Genomic DNA, 23,709 nt, shown 5'->3' on the forward strand with positions numbered 1-23,709 from the left:
TTGCATTGTTGGCTTAAGACAAATTTATCTTTTAAGAGATAAAAATGTATTTATCGTCTGATTTCCCTGCGCTTTTGTTTGTCATCCTCTGCCAATACCGGAAAAACAAGACCAGGGGCAAAGTTACCAAATAATGGACTTTAATAAATTATCAATATGTATATACACTTACATTCACATGTGTTGGGCAACATGTTGTTCTTATTTTTTTTTATTAAAGTTTTTTTGGTGGATGCATGGTTCAGTGGTGGTTTTCACAGCCTTTCTCCGTGCAACACAGACAACAGGACAGCCATAAAATATGCACATTTTTGAAAGGATTAAAAATGCATATGAATGTCAGCAGCGCGGACAGACAGTCCATCGACAGCAGAGTGTTGTCGTGCCGCAGAGGTCGATCTTTCTCCTTGCTTGATCTCCAGACGGCTGGTGGTAAAAATGATTGAGATGATGGAGAAGCTGGAGAAAAAGATGAAGGATTTAGAAGCACTTCCTGTGGACAATGCTGGGGCCGGCCTCGTCGTACTCCTGCTTGGAGATCCACATCTGCTGGAAGGTGGACAGGGAAGCCAGGATGGAGCCACCGATCCAGACGGAGTACTTCCTCTCGGGAGGAGCAATGATCTGGAGGAGGAAAGAGTGGATTAGTAAAGTGCCGGTTTCTATAAGTGAACAAGTGTTCAGTGAAATCGGGTGCGTATTTGCCAATTTATGCATAAAATATTTCAATCTTCTTGTAAACTCTGAAGCTTTTGCTTCTCTGATTTGAGTTCAATTTCAAGTACCTTGATCTTCATGGTGCTGGGAGCCAGGGCAGTGATCTCCTTCTGCATACGGTCAGCAATACCAGGGTACATGGTGGTACCGCCGGAGAGCACATTGTTGGCGTACAGATCCTTACGGATGTCAATATCGCACTTCATGATGCTGTTGTAGGCAGTCTCATGAATACCAGCAGACTCCATACCTGTTCAGATGAGATGAAAAAGTGTTAAGAAATGAGTACCCGGTATGTACCAGTAGCCTCCATAAGTCTATTTGGTGGCAAAAACTTTTTTTTAAAAGAACTGATTCTTTGAAGTACCGATGAAGGAAGGCTGGAAGAGGGTCTCGGGGCAACGGAACCTCTCGTTACCAATGGTGATGACCTGACCGTCGGGAAGCTCGTAGCTCTTCTCCAGGGAGGAGGAGGAGGCAGCGGTGGCCATCTCGTTCTCGAAGTCCAGAGCCACATAGCACAACTTCTCCTTGATGTCACGCACGATCTCACGCTCGGCTGTGGAGTTATAAGTTGATAAGTTATTATACAGAGTGCCAAAAGCGTGAAGCGTGAAATACTAATCTGCGTAATAACACGGATTTAATGGGCTAAACTACACAAATTCTTCGCTGTTGTGAACATGTACACATCTTATTTTCACTCTATTTAAAACAATATCTTTACATTTAAGTATCAATATGCTCGCATGTGGGCATTAATAGGCCTCACAAAGTGTGACAATTATTTGCTGCGCCTTTTTATCTGTATAGGTAAATCTTTGATCAAAGCATGTCATAGCAAATTATCCCAAACACTGCTAATAAAATTGAACGGTAACTGACAATTTAGACTCGTCTTCGCCCAGATAATGTCTTGCTAGAAAATGTTAGTTTCCTTCTTTCTTTTTCCTCTTTCTTTCAGGCCGTGTTGATTATTGTTCAATTGCTCACCAGTGGTCACGAAGGAGTAGCCACGCTCAGTCAGGATCTTCATCAGGTAGTCGGTCAGATCGCGACCAGCCAGGTCCAGACGCATGATGGCGTGGGGCAGGGCGTAACCCTCATAGACTGGGACGTTGTGGGTCACACCATCACCAGCATCCAGCACAATACCTATAGAGAGCCACGGAGAAAATTTAGTAAGTCCGAGCGACAAAAAAGAAAAAAAAACTGTTTAAAAATACGTTTTGTGCGTAAAATTATGGGTAAAGTGGGTGCTTGGGGGTGAATTTACGAGATAAAGTCAAATAAACCTACATGAACAGTTCCAGAAAGGCTGGTCGAGTGTGCGTAAAAGTTGTGCGTAAAAGCGTTGTTGAGAAATTGCTCCCTCAATAGTTATTGTCATTTATGTTAGATCGATTGACTATGTCAGTAACATATTATTAAGTAATAAGGTAAACTAGCTATATGTGTTTTATGTGTTTAGTAAGCTACGTTTGTTTATTTGTTTTATGTCAGTCTTACCAGTGGTACGGCCGGAAGCATACAGGGACAGCACAGCCTGGATGGCCACATACATGGCAGGGACGTTGAAGGTCTCAAACATGATCTGGGTCATCTTCTCCCTGTTGGCCTTGGGGTTCAGTGGGGCCTCAGTGAGCAGGGTGGGGTGCTCCTCGGGGGCCACTCTCAGCTCGTTGTAGAAGGTGTGGTGCCAGATCTTCTCCATATCGTCCCAGTTGGTGATGATGCCGTGCTCAATGGGGTACTTCAGAGTCAGGATACCCCTCTTGCTCTGGGCCTCGTCACCGACGTAGGAGTCCTTCTGACCCATACCGACCATGACACCCTGAAGGGAGGAGAGAGGGGAAGTAAAAGGAAGGTTAGCCGGGGACGTCAACTGATCCATACAGATGTGCGACCTTTCCTGGACAGATTAAAGTCTTCGGACAGACATAGTGACCGTTGCGTAAATGTGCCACATATCAATCACAGAGACAGAGACAGAGCAGTTGTGAAGTTGGCACTTCATCTGTTACTAATTTAAAGGCTGCTCCAGGTAAAAGAAGCCAAAAATATTGTGACTGCGCTGATACTGAACTTTTACAATAATTTTTAGCAATAAATGTTAAATGTTTTAACAATCCAAAATGTTAATTTATTGTTTTTGTTTATTGCATTTTGATTTTAATTCATTTTTTGGAAGGTTAATTGTATTTCTTGATATTGAACGGTGTGATGGGTGAGGTGTGACAATTAGTGAGTGTGAAATAATGACTGCTGCCAATTAGTCCAGGCTAATATCAAGCCTATCGGTTAATTTTCTTCGCTGTTTACCTGGTGGCGGGGACGGCCGACGATAGAGGGGAACACGGCCCTGGGGGCATCGTCTCCGGCGAAGCCAGCCTTCACCAGGCCGGAGCCGTTGTCGCACACAAGGGCGGTAGTCTCATCGTCGTCACACATGTTGGCTTCTGTAAGAGAGGAGAGGAAGACAAAATATTTGAAATCACATCAAATCCATAATGTATGTGACAGAAATCAATTACACAGTAAGGCGTTGATTAACTGTATCATTATTTTGTATTCTCATCCTGCTAAAAAGACTAAAAATAATTTCACGGAGCATGAACCTGTTCAAGTCCACTGCTTGCGCTATATAAATCTATGGTGCATTAACAAACCAACGCGTGATGAGTATCCATTGTAAACGTCAATTAAATCTTATTAAAAGTAACTGATATTGTTTTAAAATTTTCTATTGGAATTTGGCCAGACTTGTCTAAGATTTACTTTTTATTTAATCTTAGAAGAAATCAAGGCTCTAAAATAAGCTAAAGTTGAACCAAAATCCCTAGTATTCCCATTGTCTCACCAATCCCCCCTCAGGTAAATTTCTCTCGTTTTTAAATTGTCATAAAGTACAACAGCTTAAGATCAGACCAGAAACTCAGTCCAAATGTTTTATTTACCTATCTATCAATTTATCAATTATTTAGTCTATTTAATTACAGATCTGATAGTTAAGGCTTCTCCCGTCAAGCACAGTGTTTGTGTTCTGCCTCCTCAACTGTAAACAGTTCTTCTTCCTTCAGGTCTCTCCTATGGTCTAGCTATCCTCCAGCAGTCGTGTTGTCCCAAATCAGCCTCAAGTCCTATGCCTCATGTCCCCGGTGGTCCTTCCTAATTTTTGCCCCTAAGTAATTGCAGTGGCTCCCCGGTTAAGGCTTAGTCTAGTGTCCCAGCCTGGATGAGTGGCTTCAGGAGTGTCAGGTCCTAGCAGGGTCTTACCTTAGGGGTGTGTCTGCGGCTCGGAGAGAACGACCCAACCAGTGCTGCTGCTGAACCAGCTACAGTCCTTACTGCTGCCTGTCCACCTTTTATACCGAACGTCCACCATTCACAAAACCTCAGCACTGGCCCCCATCCCGGCCCTCTGCCATATTAGGATACTGACAGGCCGAGGCTGGGGAGTGGGTGGAGGTGGGGTGCCGACGTGAGGGCAAGGAGGGCACTCCATCAATCGGATTTCAGGAGGGGATCACAAGTGACGCTGCGCGCCCCCGACGTGGAGAGAGCGCGCGCCATATATGGAACTGTCGCTCTGACCTCCCATCAAGGCTCGCAGTCCCACCTCGAGGGCCGTATAAGGACCATGCGGACCACTGGGGAGTGTTTCTAGGGGAGACGCCAATTGCTACCAAGCAGGGTTATAGATTTGTTGCTAGTAGGCCTCATCCAGCCTTAAAATGGGAATATGCTTCCCTCATCTGAACAGATTTAGGCCACGGTGAGGGCCAGGGCTTGAAGCAGTGACTGACAGGTCAACCAGGAAGAGAGCTGTACAGGGCCAATTAATAACTCAATTAATACAGGTTATTAAAGGTCAACGGACAAAAGCTGAAGTTGGAAATTCTGTATATAACAGCTAAATATGTACTGCATTATTTCAGCCATCATATGTCAGAATTAACGCTTTATTTCACACATTAATTAGAGTAGAATTAACTTACAGTGTTGCTATAAAAGTGTACTTTTTATTCATTGATTGCTAGTTTAAATATACTCTTTTTAAAAAACAACACTAAATACTAAACATATTGATCAATGTACAGAGAACCAATCAGAATTAGGAGATTGCAAACGTAACCCCCCCCCCCCCCTTCTCAGTTATAACTGCATCCACAAATGCATTAAATCGTGTAATAAGACGTGCAATGAATTAAACTCAAAATCGGATCCTGCAGCCCACGTGGCTTCAAATTCACGGAGCTCTAAGTTCGAAGTAGCCAGCAGCTGAAACCTTATCTGAAGGGGCTACTCTGCTCTGTCAGTGAAGCAGTTGGATTAATTATAACTCTAATGGAGGAGGGGAGCTGGTGCGTGTGTGACAAATGGAGAGTGTGTGCGTGTGTGTACATGCATGTTAGTGTGTATTACTGACGGATACACCGAAAGGAATGAAAGAGGAGGTGCCAAGGTGGTTATAATAACTCCATAGGAGGAGTGAGAGAGGATTAGATTAGTGTAGAAACAAAAAAAAACAAACAAAACAAAAACAGAGATGGATTTAAAGCAGGGGAGAAGAGAACCATATTTATGGTGAACTGATCAATCAGACAGAAAAAAAATCACAATGGGTCTGGCAACTCCTGGAATTCCTACCTGAAAGCAGCATACGCAGAAAGCAGGACAGCATTAACATGACTAATTATTCTTTTTAAAAAAAAAAAAATATTCAGATTTTAGATCAAGGATTTCTTTGTAGATTATTTGTGTTGACTGTGGCTGTTCTTACACATCTAATTGTAAATATTTTGAAATATATCATGAGGGGTAATTTATCAATAATGGACATATTGACTGATAAAAAGGGGTTGCTCTATATTTTACTTATCGAGCTGGGTTTCAATGGGAAGAGAGAAATATTAACACATAGTCTTACATAACCTGGACTGTCATTACAGCTCCTAACTATGGCCTGCAAGAGGTTGGAGGTAATGAATTGATTGCCTGTGTAAACATCGGACTTAATCAGGTAATTTTTAATTGCATTCAGTGATTCAGTGGTTCCTTCCTGAACTTAAAATTAATTTCCGCAGCACCTGTGGTCACTGATATGTCAATGAAAGTAGGAAAAGAGAAGGTAGGCTGACAAAATCTTGGATGCCTTGGTGGATGAGAGCAAATGGGCAGGGCCTCCTTGGGTACAGGCCGAAAGTAGAGAGAATGTGGATTAGGGAATGTGTTTGCGTGTGTGTGGGGGGGGGGGGGGGGGGCTGAAGGGGTGGAGGAGCTGCAGAGCAAGGTTGAGCTACTTTTATGCACTTGCTGTGAACCATTTTGGATCCGGGGGCCAGTGAAACACCTAAAATGTAAAGGGACGGGCAGTTGTTGGGGAGCGCAAGAGAGAGACGCGCAAGTGGAGGTCAGAGGGGCCAAGGGGGAGGAGATTAGAGAGAGCAAGCCTGGAGCATAGGGGGAGGAGGAAGATGGAGGTGAAAGGGCGTGTGCAGCAGGTGGCAGAAAAGATGAGTGCATTTGGTCGGAAGATGTGTGACCGAGGCAGCTGAAGAGAGACAGAGACTTTGGAAAGGGAGAATATTTGGGGGGGTTTGGACACTTTTTAAGCCATGAATAGGCTGAGGGAAAAGGGTATTTTCTTTGTAAAAGCTCCCTCAGTCTCTGTGGCTGCCTACCTGCTACTTTTCTAGTGAGGCTTTCTTCAGCTGAAAGTTTCAGGACTATCATGGGAGCACAGAGGGCGAGTGACAGGGAACGTGTAAGAATAGCACAAGCTCAGGCATTCAGTAGCTGGAACCAATACTCTTGCTGTACATGAGCGTGCTACCTTTTAAAGTGTGGCAGCATGCTCAACATGTACAGTAGATCTTTCTTTATTTTAAGAGCAAATAGGCAGGACTTGATGTTGGAGATTTATATGAACTTGCTGTTCATTTTGCTGCTGTGAGGAGTGGCTGAGGATACTGAGGATGTTGTAAGTGGACAGGTAAAAATCGAACACAACCATAAAATATCAGCTCTTTTATCAGCTCGTTTCCCTTCATTTTGATTCAATCAGCTCATGGAATCACCCTCCAGTGCTCGGTGTGAGCATAACATGAAGATGGTAAAATGTCACCATGTGGGCAGTGCTATGGAAGATGATGGGCGGTGTGACATGCCAAAGACAGGCAGAGGTTGAGGCATGGCTACCTATTCGGTGGATTTCTCAAAATTATATTGAGTCTTCTCTGCTTTATGTGACTGTAGAAATTCTCCTGAGATTCCTCCATATGGTGCTTTGGCATGACTGAGATTCAAAACGCAACGTAAATTATTCTGGTTATTTAGTTATATTTATTATTATATATTATATAATTATATTCCTGTTTTTTTTTTTTTTTTTTTTTGCAATGTAAGGCTCTGTGTGGTGTTTCCAAGTGACAAATAAAGACTTTGAATGCTGCTGTGTAAGGCCAAGAAGGGTCAGGACCTCTTTTCTTGGCGTTCCTCAAATAGCTCAGTGTAGTCATGTGGGGATCGGTGAGGGGAGCTGCAGCACATGGAGCTGGAATTGGAGACCTGGTCTGGTGCAGAGGAGAACCCAAAGTCTATAGTCTTAAGCTGAATGCCAACTAATTGAAGCAGCAAGACATCTCAGTAAGACATCAAAGTCTTGAGCAATATGTCAGAAATATTCCAAGATCAGATATTTAGACTTTAGATTAGATAGTCTTTTTTACAGCATTATTTGCTCACTAAGTTCAAGAAATAATAAAACTATTCATCAAATCATTGTTTTATTCCAGATGTTTTCAGTGTGGTTCAGTCTTGTGTGTATGTGCTATAAAACCTGTCATTTACAAAGCAGAACTGACAAATTTCAAATTTTAAATCCAAGCCAATGCAGACTTGATTCATCTTGATGGACTTTTAAGCTCCTCCTCCTCCCCCCCCAGGTGTAACAAACGTTTTACAAGGATAAATATATCGACTGCATCCCTTCAATGCCACGACCTGTCTGTGTGCCAGCAGAAGGGACAACGGTCTATTTGCAGCAAAGCTCACAGCACTGTCATCACAACCTACCAGCAGCTGAATACACATTAGTCATATCACAACCATGAGGTTTCAGTCTGGTATGAAGGACTGAACCAGAAACCTGAAGTGAGAGCCTCACAGCAGGAAGGTAGTTCAGTGTATGAAGCAGCAGTGCCACCTAGTGAGAGCCTGAAACACTGCACAGGCACGCACTGAAACGCAGTTAGGTCCATGAACATGAGGTGAATTACTGCCGTTTTGCACAAAGTAGTTGGACAACTGAGTTTTTTCATGACAAATTTAGCTGATAAAACATCTGGATTTTCCCCCCAAGTGTTAACAATATAGAGACTGTTCACCTGAACTCTCAATATGAAGTGAAGTGATGTCAATGCAAATGAAGGAGCTCATCATTAACCAAAATAAACCAATCAGAGAGACTTTAACAGTGGTCAAATCACGGACCTGATACATTCAAGAATAAAGGCACTTCTCAGTCAGCAACACCCAAAGCCCTGAGAGGCATCTATAGTGGCTAACTACAGAATTATTTCCCGTGGATATTATATTGCAAGTTAGTGCAACACTTTTATTAAACTCCTTGAATTGAGGCTGAAAATGTAATAATCCAGATACTTATGTAATATGGATGAACAAATGTGATATAATGACAGAGAACGGCAGAGCAGCTGGGACTGCTTGATTCATCATCACATGGTTTTTGCTGGAACTGTAGTGGAAAGTCAATTGAAGAGTGGGAGTGTAACAGCTTCTTTGTAAACTGTTTAAATACTAGTGTGATGACCACTCAACTCACTCGGTTTGGTTTGGAGGTGGGCAACCCGTGTGATGCGGGGCTTAAGAGGAAGCACACTTGTCACCACGTGGCTGATTGTTTAAAATATGTCCCCTCTCTCCTCTATACTATGCATGTGGTTTTGTTTAGATTTGTTTCTGGGAGCCAAAAAGGCTATCTTTGTTTCATGCAGTTTTGCCTGATGTATATTTGAGGATGAAGACGACTATTTCACCATTTTGATGTTATTGTCATGATTGGAGAAATATAAGTCAGTTTCTTTATTTGGTTCACATTCAGAATTAACTTCACAATGGTCTTCATCTGCAGACAGATCCTCCTCCTCTATGATCAAAGTTGAATTTTAGAGTTTTCAGGGCTATGACCCTTTATTCTGCTGCTCATTCGGTAAAACTCTGACAGAAGAATGTCTCATATGTAGCTGTGGAATGTTGTTAGGACTCCACTGCAGAGATTCTTTACACGTTTTGCTCTCTTGCTGGCGAGTGTCCCCTCAATGTGGGTGGAGAAAAAGTCATAACGCCACCTGCATTCACGCGATTTACACATGAGGTCAATAGAACCTTATATAGGGAGTGTTGTGCATGTGGTGAAATGTGTCTCACAGTTGCACATAAAACAAATAGATTTGGACCTCTTTAACAACCACTTTGAATGGCAGGTTGAACTGACCCAAACACTATCTATGTGATATAAACATGCGACGGTTAAAAATACTTTTAAAAATGTTTTCCCTTCGATTTTTTAACTTTAAAACAGGTCTGTTTGACCCGCAACATAAAAGGCAGGTTAATCATTGGTCATTAATCTCTTCACAGTGTCTTTTTGTCCCATCTCCCTCCCCAGATCCCCAAACCTGTTGTGGCCGATGGCCACCCCTCCCCAAGTCTGGTTCTACAGGACGTTTCTTTCTGTTACAAGGATGTTTTTCCTTCCTACTGTTACCAAGTACTTGCTCATAGGGGTTCATCTGATTGTTAGGGTTTTCTGTTTTTTTTACTTTACAATATTAAGCACCCTGGGGTGACTTTTGGTGTAATTTGATTCTATGGGGACTAGTAGCTGTGTATGATAACAAACCACTTACAAAAAATTCACATAAAAACTCACACACAGACAGAGCAACTTATTAGTATTTTACTTTATCTTTACATAGAAGTATCATAATTTATTGACCACAAAAAAAAAAAAATCATTAAAACCCACCGTGTCATATTTATATCTCATTATTTACAAGTTAGAAAAAGAAAAAGAAACTTGCAGCTGTGAGTTGTGTGAGCACATTGACCTGCTGTCAGCTGGTTGTTCAGCATTTACTTTAGTGTGGAGTGAATTTACTCTGCAGCTTCTTCAGTTTAGCAAAAAAGACATTCAAGGCAACTTTTCAAGTAAACTTAGCTGTAGAATGTGGACTAACATGTCGCAATGATGTGAAACTAATGTGATTTGAGAAGAAACGGGTCCACAATAAACCACCTTGTGTTCAATATACTTAACATAAAGAACACCCAGATAAAATCCACCTGAAACACAGTCTACACACTGCAATGAATAAATAAATAACTCTAAAAGTGACACACAAGATAAGTCACTGCAGATCAATGCCGGATTAATTTCCCCTAAAACTACATCTGCATTAGTGTCACTTATGAGCCACCTCACATCACTGCCTACAAACTGTGAGCTAAATTGATATTTTAGCCAGTTGTCATAGACAGTTTCCAACGATTAATTAGTTCATAATGGATCAGAGTGTCCAAATGTAACAAACAGCAAGTATGTGTAAGACAGCACTATAACATCTATATTAATGATACGTGATAAATTATTATACGAGTCCTTCATGTTGCTTGTTTTTTCTCACTCACTGAAATATAAAAGGAGTTTAGTAACTAATGCAGACTTGTAATCAGTAATGTTCCAAACTACTCGTTACAAAGGTTAACTGGGCTCTACAGCGACAAATCAAAAGGAACTGTTTCTGATAGAGAAGCAGGGAATTTGGCCTCAGGACATTTACATGTCTGGGTTAAAAATGAAGGAATATCCTCTCAAACAGAATCCCAGTGAGACGTGAAAAGGGCATTTATGAACCTAATATTTATGCAGGAGTGTCATCGCTTCCGAGTCTGTGTCTCTATGCAACTTATAAGATTCAGCACTGTGGCTACATGTAGATGGTTATATGTCTATAGAGAACTTAAAGCCAGCCAAGTGCACATCCAGTAAACACCCGGCTGTGCACAGAGGAGACGATTGTGCCACATAGGCAGTTTTAAGCAGCGTCATCTGTGCTCACACGTAGACTCACATGTCTAAAGGTGCAATGCCGTTTTCGGCTTTTCCAAATTGAAAGGTTAAACTCTCATCTGCACTGCATAGCTTTCTGAAAACAATATAAGATGATGAAAATGTGGATTTCTGACAGTGAAATAGACGTTTTGATGATACGCAGACCCGCACAGATGCTATTGACTTGACTCCAGTGTCCTTCTTCCTTGAGACCAGCAGATCTCCAAACATAAAAGTGTCTGCTCAGCAGCCTCAGTCAGCTTTACCCTGCATCTGAACTCATTTTTATTACATTTGACAATCAAAGACAGTAGAGTTCAACAGTTTCAAGGCTGTCAGTTAAATCCTGAACACAAACAGTTACACGAGTGTAACTGAACTAACTGGTTTAGACTAAAACTGACAAATGTGCTTACATTAATCAAAATGTATTAAAATAGTGTTCAGTCCTGTTTTACAAGGTTGTAAACACCACATACATATATATAAATATATATAAAGCTGCTCATTTGCTTCATTAGTTCTTTAGACTCTAATATGACAGTAAAAGGCTTCAAGTCTTTATAGAAAAAAAAAATCAGCTGTAGAGAGAAAAACAAATATACATTTAGCAGAATTGTGTTTAAAAAAAAAAAAAAAAAAAAAAAAATCAATCTGGACTGTTTTGGTAACTTGACCAAAATAAAAAAAAAAAAAAATCCAGACGCAGACACAGTGTCACATTTAAATTCTTCAAAATTCCTCCTGAACGTCTGAATGATAGAAAACAGGATTTGAGCTTTTCCCCTAAAACTGTAGTTATAAGTCCTTTCTCTTAATCTCACCTTCTTCAACATAAGATGAGATATTTTCAAAAAGTACTGAGTGATCCACATGTGATGCTATGTATGGCAGTCTTTTCAGCAACGAGACAGAAAGAAAAGCTTCAGCCTTAAATAAAATTAGATTTTTTCCAGTGGCTTCCCATCAACTGGAGTTCAAAGGTTTTCACAGACACTGACCTCACCTCCCGATTTCTCTATCATTCACGCATCCGTGCTCCCTGTCCTATCAGATAAGTGCTCGCTGCTGCTCTTCCTGTAGAAACGCCTGTTTCTCCATCAGCTTCCTGAATAGTCCTTGCCTGTTTCCTAGCAGCTCAGTGGGCTGGCCACACTCAGCTATGCGCCGCTGGTCCAGCACAGCAACAGCGTCCGCGTTCTTAATCGTAGAGAGACGGTGAGCGATGATCACGACTGTCCTCCCTGTTAAAAGGACGACAACAGCACAAAATAAAATATAAGTGTGGTTACGTATGTGTGACACAACAGGAAAGGCAGGGAAAGCAAAGCGGGTAAAGTGTACCTTCCATCAGACGCTCCAAAGCCTCCTGGACAAGAAACTCATTCTCAGCATCCAGCGCACTACAGAAAGATGAAGATTAAAATATATTAATATCCATCTTTAAACTAAGTTTCTATCACAGGTTACTTACAATCCGTATTCATGTTCAGATGAGCAAACAATGACAAACAAATCAACAAATTATAATTCTTTAATCATTCCTCCGTCTCTCACCTGGTAGCCTCATCTAAAAGCAGGATCTTTGGATTCTGTGGAAAGAAACCACAAATATGATTATAAGACACCATTTCACACAAAAAGGAAATCTGGAAAAAGAGTAAAAGATTCTAGTCAAAATAAATCTACTCAAGTTTTTCGGTGAATGCAATGATTATAGATGCGTAAAACAATTACAGTCTATTTACCTTGAGTAGAGCTCTGGCTATGGCTATCCTTTGCTTCTGACCACCTGACAAAACAGACACAAGGTAATTATGTGCACAGTCAAGTTAGTCAACAGCAGCTAAAAACCCCAGAAAGAAATAATGAAATGATGCTCTGATAGCGCGAGCTTTCAAAAAAGAAACCTGCGCCCATTTAAGGAGTTTAAAGTCTAAAGATAGAGCTTCTGAACGGGTAGTATCAAATATTAAAACATAAAATGATTTTGGAGTTTAAATCCATCCATTCATGATGAGAATTTTGAACATGCTTCCTCAGTAATTAAAACAAATTAAATGAGGTCTATTGTGCTCATGTTCAGCTCCATATTTTTACTCTTAAATATTTAATTCATGGCGCTAAATATATATTTTTTTACATTTATCTTATACTGGGAGCATTTAGAGCAGTCTAAGGCACTACACTGAACTCAGACAGGGAAAGCACAAATAAATGTCTAAGGAATTGGACAGATGAAAAAATAGTTCCTATAAGTCTCACAAATAACATTTTCTGTAGTGTCGGCTCATAAATAGCTGATTTGGTTCCTCACCTGACAGCAGCACTCCTTTCTCCCCCACCACAGTGTCAAAGCCTTTAGGAAACGTCTGGATGAAGTCATAGGCGTTGGCTACTTTGGCTGCTCTGTAGATGTCCTCTGTGGTTACAGCATCTGGATCCGTCGCTCCATAAGCGATATTCTCTCTGATAGAGCAGGAAAAGAGCACCGGCTCCTGCAAGAGGGAGGCGAAAAGTGCAGCAGGGGTGAGAGGTCATGTATTGTAACACATTATGCATTGCTTTTGCTGTATTTAACTTGTGTGGTGTGCGTTATATCTGTTGTATAAAACAAGCTAACCATTAAAGTATTACCTGGCTAACAGTTCCAATGTGACTTCTGAGCCAGTAAGGATTTAAATCCCTGATGTCATGACCGTCTATGGTGATCACACCTGAACAAAAACATCCATGTCAAATCCACTTTATCAGTAGCTTCAAGTGTTACAGTCACGGCGGAGAGGACAGAACGAGCTTGTTCTCACCAGCATCGGGGTCGTACAGCCTGAGAAGAAGTGAAACCATGGATGATTTCCCAGATCCACTCGCCCCCACCACAGCCATGATGCTACCGGCCGGGACCAAGAGATTCAGATTCTGGAAAATGGGGGCTTCTTTACGTGTCGGGTAGGCAAAAGAGACATCACAGAACTTGAGCTGGCCTTTCAGCTGGTCTGCTGGGAGGATTTTACCTTCTGTGGAGGAGCAGAGGATTTTATTGTATTAAACCAGACAAAGATTGATTTTAAACAGAAATCTTACATTTAAACACGTAAATTTGAGATGAATGTTTCTGGGAGAGATGTTTGAAATGTCAAATCGACTTGAGTTTCATAGAAGCAACTTGAAACTATCAATAAAACGTCTGAAAATTAATATACAGCGTAAACGCGCTTCTATGAAACAAGGTCATACTTTGCTTATAAAAGCATCTGTACCACTTTATGGTGTTTCTGACCTACAGTTTGTTCTGGTTTGAAAAGAGTCTGAAAACTTGCTTTAGGTTATTTATTTCCTTAAGGAAAAATGAAAGCAAAATGCTAAACGTGTCAGGATTTGCATTTCTGACGCTTCTCCATCTGAGAAGTTTTACTGTACTTGAAGCTCAGTTGTGGCCTGTAAATAAATTAGGGACCTGTGTTTTCAGTTCATACAACAGTGAGAGAAACATTAGCACAACTAGGCAGGTTGCTACAATTTGTTTGCTCCAGTTTGCCACAGAATTTAAAGCACACCTGACAACAGGAGCCGTTTAGCTCAAATTCGAGGAGCAGACCTGGTAGTCGGATCAGTTTGATGTTAGATTAAGGTGCCGCCACAAACAAAACCACTCGAGAGTTCTGTGGCCAGGCTAAGATCACGTACCCAGGTTTCAGAGCAGTTATTGCTCAGCTCCCCAAACAAACCAGAGACCCATTAAATTGATCGTCCCTCCTCCTCGCTCTCCTGCTGGCCTGCACTTCGTTAACCATCTCAACTCCTCTCTTTCCACGCACACACGATAAGACCTCCCCATGGCCACTCATAGGGAACCAATGTAATTAAGTAATAGATAAACAATATAAACAATTAAGTTCCTGTTTTTCACTATCAACATTGGGTCCACAATGAGAAAAAAAAGAGACATTTTCTTTATGATTTATAATTACAGCACAGTCTGGGCTATGAACTACCAGAACCTTTTCTTTTATTTGTATTTATTTCTTAAAACTTTAAGCACAAAGAACCGTGCTGACTCTGACTTTATAATGTAGGAAAACTGAGAGGCACTGTTAAATTGCACTTCTTTACACTGACAGAAAGAGTTTCACTGATCTGTATGTGGCATCTTCGGTGTAATGGACCTGGTCCAAGACTCACTTGAACTTGACTTTAGAGGTAAAATTTGCTCGGGCATTATACAAATACACTTGGAGTGAGTAGTAGTACAACATAACACGCGCAGGTATAAATCAGAATAATAAAATGTTGCGTGTACTGACCATTTAGAGGAAACTCAGGCTTTCTGTCCAGCAGCTCCCAGAGCCTGGCCCCGGCTCCAAAACCCTTCATCAGCTCAGAGTAGAACGAACTCAGACCTGCAAGTAAAACACAAAACCAGCGTGCTGTTAGCAACTGCACGTCCACATGCTACATACACTGGTATGTATGAATATGTACATCTTACCTGCGATACTGATGCCCACCCAAAAGGTGTACATGAGGAAGGATGAGAGCTCTCCCACAGTCATGTGCTGACTGGCCATCAGAAGGCCTCCTTTGTAGAGCACCGACAGGATCATCATGTTACCACTCAGACCAGTCTGAAATACACACACGCACACACACCGATCACATGTTATCTAATTAACATAACATTTGGGACCACTGCTCCTCAATTACACTGATAATCATCTATTAGGGAACCAGCACAACGAGCTAAATGCTGCGTTTTCTCACCAGTCTCTGTCTTAATGCCTGTTACAAATATTGCACATTTATCTGGTGCCTCACAACAAACAAACTCATCAGCCCTGCAATAAAAGGTAACACACAGTGCATGTTTATTGTTAACAGTGCATCACATGGTGTTGATTAAATGTTTTATATATGATCACGTTCATAAAAGAAGGAGAGAAGGAGAGAAAGCTATGAAACGAGAAGACATGTGTGCAGGTTTTATAGACTACGTAACTGTTTAAAAGCTATAACGCTGGACATGCTGCGTTGCGCTTTATTTAACTTTTAATGCACACAGGCTGGTTTAAATATTCTCCGTCGTTGTATGGAGAACTGAATCAAACGGCAATTATGGTGCAACACCTCCTTGATTGTGACAAGCTCAAACTATGGGGGCAAAAAGCAGAAGTTTGAGTGCAACACATCATTTGCTAACGTATTTGATTTGCATCACTGAAAGGACACAAACGCACAAACGTACTCACCACTCCAAAGAAACCAGCCCGCATCACAGCCTCCTTTTTAGCCAGGCCGAGGACGTGGTCAGTCTTCTGTGTGTATTTGTCGACTTCTGACAGCTCCTTACCGAAAGCTCTGACTGTCCGCATGTTGCTGATTCGCTCCTCTGCCAACTACACACGAACGTGATTTTATTAGGACTTCACTGATTGAAAATCAAATTATCAACAAGCAAATTTACTCTGTCTGCCTATTTAATTAAGTTACCTAAGGAAGTAAAGCACTTATATTACATGTACACAAAACTAAGGATCTACTGCACAACACACTTTGTTATACTGACTGCCTTCAAAGCCACTTTGAATTACATTCACCACACTTAGTAAACTATTTAAGCTATGCACTATAGTCATATATTTACATGGCTCTATATTGTAGTTTATCTTTATTATACATTTTCAGCTTATTTTTACTTTTATTGTATCTTTTTATTATTTAACCTATCAAATTATTTTGTTATATTTAATAATATTTATTTTGTGAAGAATTTAAAACTTTATTTGTAGGACTTACATGGCATCTTTTTTGAAACACTGGGTAACTACCCTTAAAAACCAAAACACTGAATCATAACAATAATCCTGGTAATATAAGTTCAAGTTGTTTAATCCAGATGCGGTGTTGGTCTGTTTGCGTACCTGTGTGGCTTGTGCGAGTGCGTCCTGTGTGCGCTTGGAGATTGAGCGAAGGTATCTGCCATAGATGACAGCAAGACCGGCCATAGGAGGAACAATCAGCAACACAAAGCTCGCAAGACTGGGCGAGACGTAGAACTAGAAGAAGAGAGAAAGAAGCAAAAACAGTTGTTCTGGTGAAGGAAGTTCATAGAAAATGGTTTCACAGTAACAACACGGCTGATGACCTTTAAGAGTTTGATAAAGATGCAAAACATGAAAGAAAATATATTTATTACTCATTTACCATCCTACTTCACCAGAATACTCCACACCAAACATCAAGGGCCAATACACAATCTACACCAACCACAAGAAGACAAGTGTGTTATTGTATTTTTGCGTTGTTTCAGTATTACTACTGAAAAGGTTAATCGAGTTAATCAGCAACATTAAAACCTCAGTTATAGCTCACTTGACAAGACAGAAAATCTTTTCTTCTTCAAATAGTAAAAGTTAAACTTGTGTTAAAATTTTAAAAAGTTGCCGGTTTCGCTCTGATCTGATTGAATCCACTGTAGAAGCCACTGTGCAGAAATCTGGGTGCATTTTTGTTGTTAAGCGTGAAAGCATTTAAATCAGTGAGGTCACAGTGACACATCACAAGACTTAGACAGCTAATGGAGCTATTGTGATCTGTGATAGTGTCATCCACCCAGTTTAACAGCTGATTACGGTAATTAGTTCCATTCATTTCCTTGACCATTTACGAAAAGTGGAAATACATTTACTTCCTTACAAGAAGTAAAAATGCCTGTTGTTGATCATGAACACGTGTCATGTTTTCTTTTCTTTAAAGGGGAGAGGTTAAACCATGAAGAAAATCTTATAAAGTATGAAAATGGGCAGAATGAACTATTGATAAACCAGTTTATTAAAAGGCCAGTAAGCAAGCAACAATTTAGCAACCTCTCTGTCAAAACTCTACATGATTTATATTCACATATACACATTTTGTGACTTCAGTAATGAGCATTGTTTGTCAGAGGCGTGGCAGCTCCTCACACTCATTTCCTCATGCTAATAATTATTTTTGGTAAACCTGCTGTACAACAGTTTTATAGTCTAACAATAGCATTGTGACCACAAGCACGCAGCAGAGAATGAGAAGCAGCAGATCAGACAGAAAAAATAAATAATAATAAAAAAATAAATCAAAATCAGACACTTCCTTGTAGTGAAAAAACAAAAGCAGACATGCTCTGCTCCAGTGCTGCTCGATGACTAAAACACAGAGCTTTAATGTAAGAGAGAGCGTGAGAGATATACAAGGAAGGTTTTTTTAAACAGGAACTACATGACATTTCAGCTTGAAGATGACATTTCCAACAATTCTTTGCTTCCAGAAGTCACACTGATAAGAGCAAAATACTTCACCGCTCTGTGTGTGCCTTTTCAAAAGGCTCATTCTGAGAAGGATAATTATCTTTGTGGCTCCAGGACATTGACTTTATAATATTTATGTCCATAGTAATCATTACACAGTTATTTAATCAGCAATGTTTTATGCTTCCTCTCTCATTCACAGGGTTTTTCCAGGTCCCCAGCTGGTCTTCATGTAGACGTATAGTATTTTTTATATTATTTAAAATACACTTTTGCATTTTTCTGTTGTCTTTGGACACTTCATGACAAAAAATATTTATGACTGAGCAACTTAAAACCTATTTTTAAAACATCACATTGTGATTTTCCTTTGGTGGAAGCCCAACTGTTTTACGTATTATTTTTTTATATACCACTGGATTTGGTGCGTGCACTAGTGGCATATAAAACCTGACTTATAAATAATGTACAGATCTATGGATCAAGGTTCAGCTGAAAGTCTGGGATATTTTAAGAAGAGAAGATAAACTAGAGGATAAATTACAAATACATGCTGAGGTTAAGCCTAATGAAATGGATCAAGTTTGAGGAAGGTCTGTCACCTTGAAAAACAGGACTTTTTCAGATATTTGAACACACCGTTAGACACAGACTAGATCTTAATGACCCAATATTGAAAATATTCCTTGATGCTTACCAAAGTGATTCAACTAAGGCCAACATCTCTAAAATTTATAAAAAAGCATTTGACCAAATAATTAAATAAATAAATATATTCACACCATGGAATCATTAAAGAGAAATGCAGGGAAAAAAAGAGCAATTTCTTAATATCAAATGAGAACTGATTGAATGTATTAAATTTCAGTGGAAAAAAACATATTCTCGGATAGTGAAAGAATTTGAATTGCCATATTTAATTTGTTTGTTTATCACACCACAACAGAAAGCCCATTTTGCAGGAGGGGATTCTCAACGTGGCTGTGTGGGTTCCAGGAAACCAATCACTGGCATATATTCTGGGAATGTCGGCTGATGAGGCCCTATGAGGCAGACATCCACTAATTCACTTCTCACAAAGGGCTGAAACACATACTTAACACTCATCTACCTTTGCAGCTCTCCTCTGATACACTCTAATGAATACATATTTGATATTCTGATATCTGCCTGTACAAAAAAAGCACTCACTAAAGACACTGGTTGCTCCCTAAAGCACCCACAATTCATGAGTGGATAGATATATTATATCATCACTTCGAAGTCGCTCTGAAAATTCTTCATAACTGTGTGTGCACTTCATCTCTCCCAGAATAGATTACATGAGACTTTCATATTTCTGTAAAAGCCAACAGAAGATATGAGATCGTACTGGCTCCGAATTTGCATTTATGAATATCAACTGCAAATAAAGAATTTAAAAACAAACAAACAAACAAACAAAAAAACAATAATACAGGGTTCACATCTGACCTGAGGGACAAGAGCAACACACTCGGAGGGGATGTACTCACCATCATGCTGACACCAGCAGCTGCCTGGGCAACGGCTCTCAGCCCATCTGACAAGTTGTCTGTGATTGAGCGGCCCACCACGGCCGTGTCAGCAGAGAGACGGTTTATAAGCTCGCCAGTCCTATTCTTGTCAAAGAATGCCACTTCCTGTCTGAGAATGGAGGAGAAGACGGAGGCACGGAGATTACGAACAATCTGTTGCCCTGCAGAGAGACGGGAAACGTGATCAGAGAGGGAGAAAGCAACTGCTGCTGTGCAAAATTACATGCACTTGGCCATGCCAGAAAAAAGTCTGGTTCACACTTAATTATGTTTGGGTAAGTATTTGGCCAATTGTAAATTAAATGTTCACAGGTGTTTTTAATTAACTAAAGAGATAGAATAACATTTTGGGAGATTCCCTCATTCATGTCCATCCATCCATTGAGATGTTGGGTAAATCCTGTAACACACATGCTCACATCTACAGCCAATTTAGATTTCCATATTAACCTGACATGTCTTTAGAATTTGGGAAGAAGTACGAAAAGAAGCCACACAGCCTCAGCCAGACAGGAGGTTGGGACGTCTTGCTCTTCAGCCCACCCCCCCAACACTCTGTTACTCTTGGCTGAGAAAGAAAAAGAAGCAGAGACTCCAGGAAGTCTCTGTGCTGGGATAATGGCTGGCAAAAGTAACTACAGCTTCTAAGTTTTCCATAAAACCACCTCTTTGTAGTTGTGACATTTATGTTTTTGAATAAATAAACAGGGCAAGACACGAGGCTCTCTGTGGTAACACAACCACATCAAAGCCTTCAGTTCACACTGTAAGACTGACCTTTAGATCCAACTCTTTGCAAACAATCTCTTAAATAAATAATTCTTTAAATGGTTGTTTGGATTATTTCCCTGAACTATGAAGATTTAAGCACAGACCATCAGGGCAGAGCTCAAATTTAACTGTAGTCTCAGCTGTCCAGTGTTTTTAATTTTTTAATAGTTACCCAATTAAGTGCCTTTGTTTACGTCAGGTGAGTAAATCTCACCTGAGGACTGCATGAGGTAGACTCTGGCGGCATTACACGCTCCACCACACAGAAACACCCCCGCCAGCATGATACACAGCGACGTCAACGAGGCCGTCATCGTCTCGGCGTCTGATGCACTGGCGTAAATGGTGTCAATCACTCTGCCCAGGAAGAAGGGAGCTGACATCGTTACTGCACTGGAGACAGTCAGGAAGCCTATAGCAGCTGTGGTGGGTAAAACAACAAAAAAAGAGAGAAAAATCAGAACCAAAGAAAAAAATGTGACATTTTAAATGTGTGTGAAAAATAAAAACCCAGGGCTAGAAATTATTAAACAAAGTCTTATCTTCTTCAAAAGAGTTATACCAACACAACTACTATGGGTGGTTTTTCTAATGTCACAGATATTTTAAACGGAGCAAAGAGGAGCAAGAAAAGTTTATAGTAGGCAATGAATACCATTTGACTTGAACATGTACAGCCGCAGTCTCGACATGAGATCAGATGAGGTTAATGTAAGCCAGAGATACTAGAGAATTGTGAACCCTAAAGAACTGCAACCCTAACCTAAAAGAAAATACAATGACCACTTTGTAAAGTACAGTGAGGTGACCTGTTGTGACTGATTACAAAAAAACATGGTCAAAGTGTAGACATTGTTTCACTTCAACTGATTGTTACGCTTGCATGCACATGACTTGAGGGTTGGGAAACAGGAGGACTTATGAAAATCTTATAAAACTACAAATAAACTTCCACAGAAACAGGAAGTAACCTCTTGTTTAATGTGTGAGGTCAGCTTTGGCAAGCAGAAATAGATTTGTGATTTTCTTTTCTGTAATATTTGTGCCATCATCAATCCAGAGAACAGAAGAAATGAAGTGTGCCAGAACACCATCAGCTCTGAAACTTAACCTGACACGCAAAAACCTCCAGGGGAGCTTGAAGGTTTTCAGACCAATAATAATAATAATAATAATAATAATCATCCACAGCTATTTACACAACATAAGCGGGGTTTTCCAGGCTTAAAATGGACTTAAGGGTGTCAGCTATGCACATAAGCGTGAATGAGCTGTGTATGGTTAGGACAGTAAGTCTATATTGCCTTGGTTAATAGACATCTGTCCATTTTCTGACATTGCTGCCCATTTTGTGAACAAAACTGAAATTTAAACTGAGCAGAAGGCTAACACGTTTTTGTGGGCATCAGGAAAAAAGAAGGAAAGGATCAACTTTGATAATGCTGTAAATATCCTAAAGGTAACTGATAAAGTGTGTCAGCAGATAGAGACACTATCAGCTGGGCACCAAAATCATTGTTTACAACGCTTTAGGACTCTGCAGCACATGTCACAGAGTAGCATCACAGCTCACAGACGGTGATCTAGAGTGTGGGGTTTGTCATGCTTATAATGTATTTGGCACTCAACATAACTACAAAAATGAGCTGATTCCACAGTAACACATTTACTTTGGGCACCTGTTTTATTTGAAGTCTTTCCTACTGTTCAAGCCTACTATTCTTTCTTTTTTCTTTAAATCCCTAGCACTGCTTTTTTAAGTTTAAAAATACATTCACGTCATGTCGGGTTTAAAAAAAAATTTTTTTTTTAAATGTAAATGATTATAAATCACCTACAGCAGTCCACATTTTGCGAGGCAGTGATATTTAAATTATAAATGCAAAATCAACGTATATTTCCCAGAAAAGGGAGTATCGGACACCGTTTTCTAAAATTACAATAAAAGTGACACTTTGTTTTTATTAAGGTTAAAGAACTTTAAAAATAAGAAATGCTTTTTACTGTCAGTGAAACACCTAAAGTTAATGATCCAGTTATGTTGTTGATGGTTTTTGTTAATGGCTACACCTTAAGGTAAAAGGTCACATAAAGTTTACCTGCCAGTCTCCCTCTCTCCGGGTGAGCCAGTCTCAAAATCCTTTTAACATCCTCCAGGGGGACCGTGGTGGGGGCCTGGCTTCTCTCTGTGTCCGCCTGGGTCTTCACTGATCCGGCAGGTGAGGGTGTAGAGGCCGCTGAAGAGCTAGCAAAGGCAACAGGTGTGCGAGCGAGAGTCCGGCTGTGTGAGCAGAGCACAGGGACACTCATGAGGGGGCTGCGCGGTAGGACCGTAATGTAGGGCCTGGGAGCCCAGACAGGGAATGCCAGGGTCGGATGAAGTGATGATATGAGCCCGGATGACTGCCTCGTCCTCCGGAGGGCAGCTGAGAAGGTCGGACGATGCTCCAGCCATAACAACCTAGAATGCATTAGCTTCAACTTGGATAGATGCACTTTGTGTGTGCAGCCTGGCACGCGTATTAAAAGACACATCGTCCTATTTCACAGCTATTTACCAGATAATATATGATACTTGATGATTCCGTCAAAAAATAAAAATAAATCTCTTTGTATTTATTTCTCCAGACTCAGTCTTTGATGGTGCCGATGTGTTTCGGGTTCAGTAAGTCCACCAGGAGAAACATTTTTGGACATCCAGCCGGTCTGCCAACACACCGTGTCCTCCCGTACAGCTTGTAACCGCTACATTGTCGCTTTTAGACCGTTGCTGTCAATTTTATCTGTTCCTGACAGCCACCTTTTACCCACTTTATCTCTTATCACCAAACAGCTACCAACACCCCGCCTGTCGCTGTCATCTGCCGCTAAATGTCCGTTTGGCAGGCGGGTGAAGTGAAAACACCAGCTGCCAAACACTGACCAACAGAAAGTCCGCTGGAAAGGATAGACCTACTTTAACGAAGAGGGTAAGAGATATAAACAGGAAAGGTGACCCTGATTTGTCTCGCGTACACGCGATACCTCTTCCAACTCAACGCCGACTTCAATGGCTGACGATATAAACTTTCCCAGACATAACCAAACAATCTCAGATCACTCACACATGGTGGCAATCTCATAAATTCACCCTTTATAGAACATAGAAAATGTATAAAACGTTTTTCGTTTTAAAGAGACATTTTATTATTCTGTGAATATGTTTCATCTTGTCAAAAATAAGAGGTCATTTTAATTTTGAAGGCAG

General features: G+C 40.6%; 2 protein-coding genes across 2 annotated transcripts; both read right to left on the reverse strand.

The window, feature by feature from the left end:
* Positions 1-123: 123 nt before the first annotated feature.
* acta1b (actin alpha 1, skeletal muscle b) lies at positions 124-4,149 on the reverse strand. The gene is made up of 7 exons (XM_085153335.1): positions 3,994-4,149; positions 3,040-3,176; positions 2,227-2,551; positions 1,711-1,872; positions 1,085-1,276; positions 786-967; positions 124-624 (listed from the first exon to the last, which is right to left on the reverse strand). The coding sequence occupies exons 2-7, from the start codon at positions 3,166-3,168 to the stop codon at positions 481-483; spliced, it is 1,134 nt and encodes a 377-aa protein (XP_085009461.1). The 5' UTR covers positions 3,169-3,176; positions 3,994-4,149; the 3' UTR covers positions 124-480.
* A 4,136-nt stretch (positions 4,150-8,285) lies between these two features.
* Positions 8,286-23,556, reverse strand: abcb10 (ATP-binding cassette, sub-family B (MDR/TAP), member 10). Its single transcript, XM_085153251.1, has 14 exons — positions 22,562-23,556; positions 20,677-20,883; positions 19,650-19,852; positions 16,774-16,908; positions 16,102-16,248; positions 15,345-15,480; positions 15,160-15,255; positions 13,663-13,872; positions 13,493-13,572; positions 13,173-13,353; positions 12,604-12,647; positions 12,413-12,447; positions 12,200-12,258; positions 8,286-12,099 (listed from the first exon to the last, which is right to left on the reverse strand). Exons 1-14 carry the CDS (start codon positions 22,995-22,997, stop codon positions 11,906-11,908), a joined length of 2,163 nt encoding a protein of 720 aa, XP_085009377.1. The 5' UTR covers positions 22,998-23,556; the 3' UTR covers positions 8,286-11,905.
* Positions 23,557-23,709: the final 153 nt, after the last annotated feature.

The sequence above is a fragment of the Neolamprologus multifasciatus genome, chromosome 1 (genome assembly GCF_963576455.1).
Source record: "Neolamprologus multifasciatus chromosome 1, fNeoMul1.2, whole genome shotgun sequence".
Classification (NCBI taxonomy): Eukaryota; Metazoa; Chordata; class Actinopteri; order Cichliformes; family Cichlidae; genus Neolamprologus; species Neolamprologus multifasciatus.

Excerpts from the sequence above, each read along its gene's own strand:
- acta1b (XM_085153335.1), bottom strand. The coding sequence starts at position 3,168 with ATGTGTGACGACGATGAGACTACCGCCCTTGTGTGCGACAACGGCTCC. Across the intron at positions 2,552-3,039 it reads TCGGCCGTCCCCGCCACCAG|GGTGTCATGGTCGGTATGGG; the intron begins GTAAACAGCGAA and ends TCCTCCCTTCAG. Across the intron at positions 625-785 it reads CCAGCACCATGAAGATCAAG|ATCATTGCTCCTCCCGAGAG; the intron begins GTACTTGAAATT and ends TTCCTCCTCCAG.
- abcb10 (XM_085153251.1), bottom strand. The coding sequence starts at position 22,997 with ATGTGTCTTTTAATACGCGTGCCAGGCTGCACACACAAAGTGCATCTA. Across the intron at positions 19,853-20,676 it reads CTACCTCATGCAGTCCTCAG|GGCAACAGATTGTTCGTAAT; the intron begins GTGAGATTTACT and ends GTCTCTCTGCAG. Across the intron at positions 13,873-15,159 it reads GCCTGAGTTTCCTCTAAATG|AAGGTAAAATCCTCCCAGCA; the intron begins GTCAGTACACGC and ends GCTCCTCCACAG.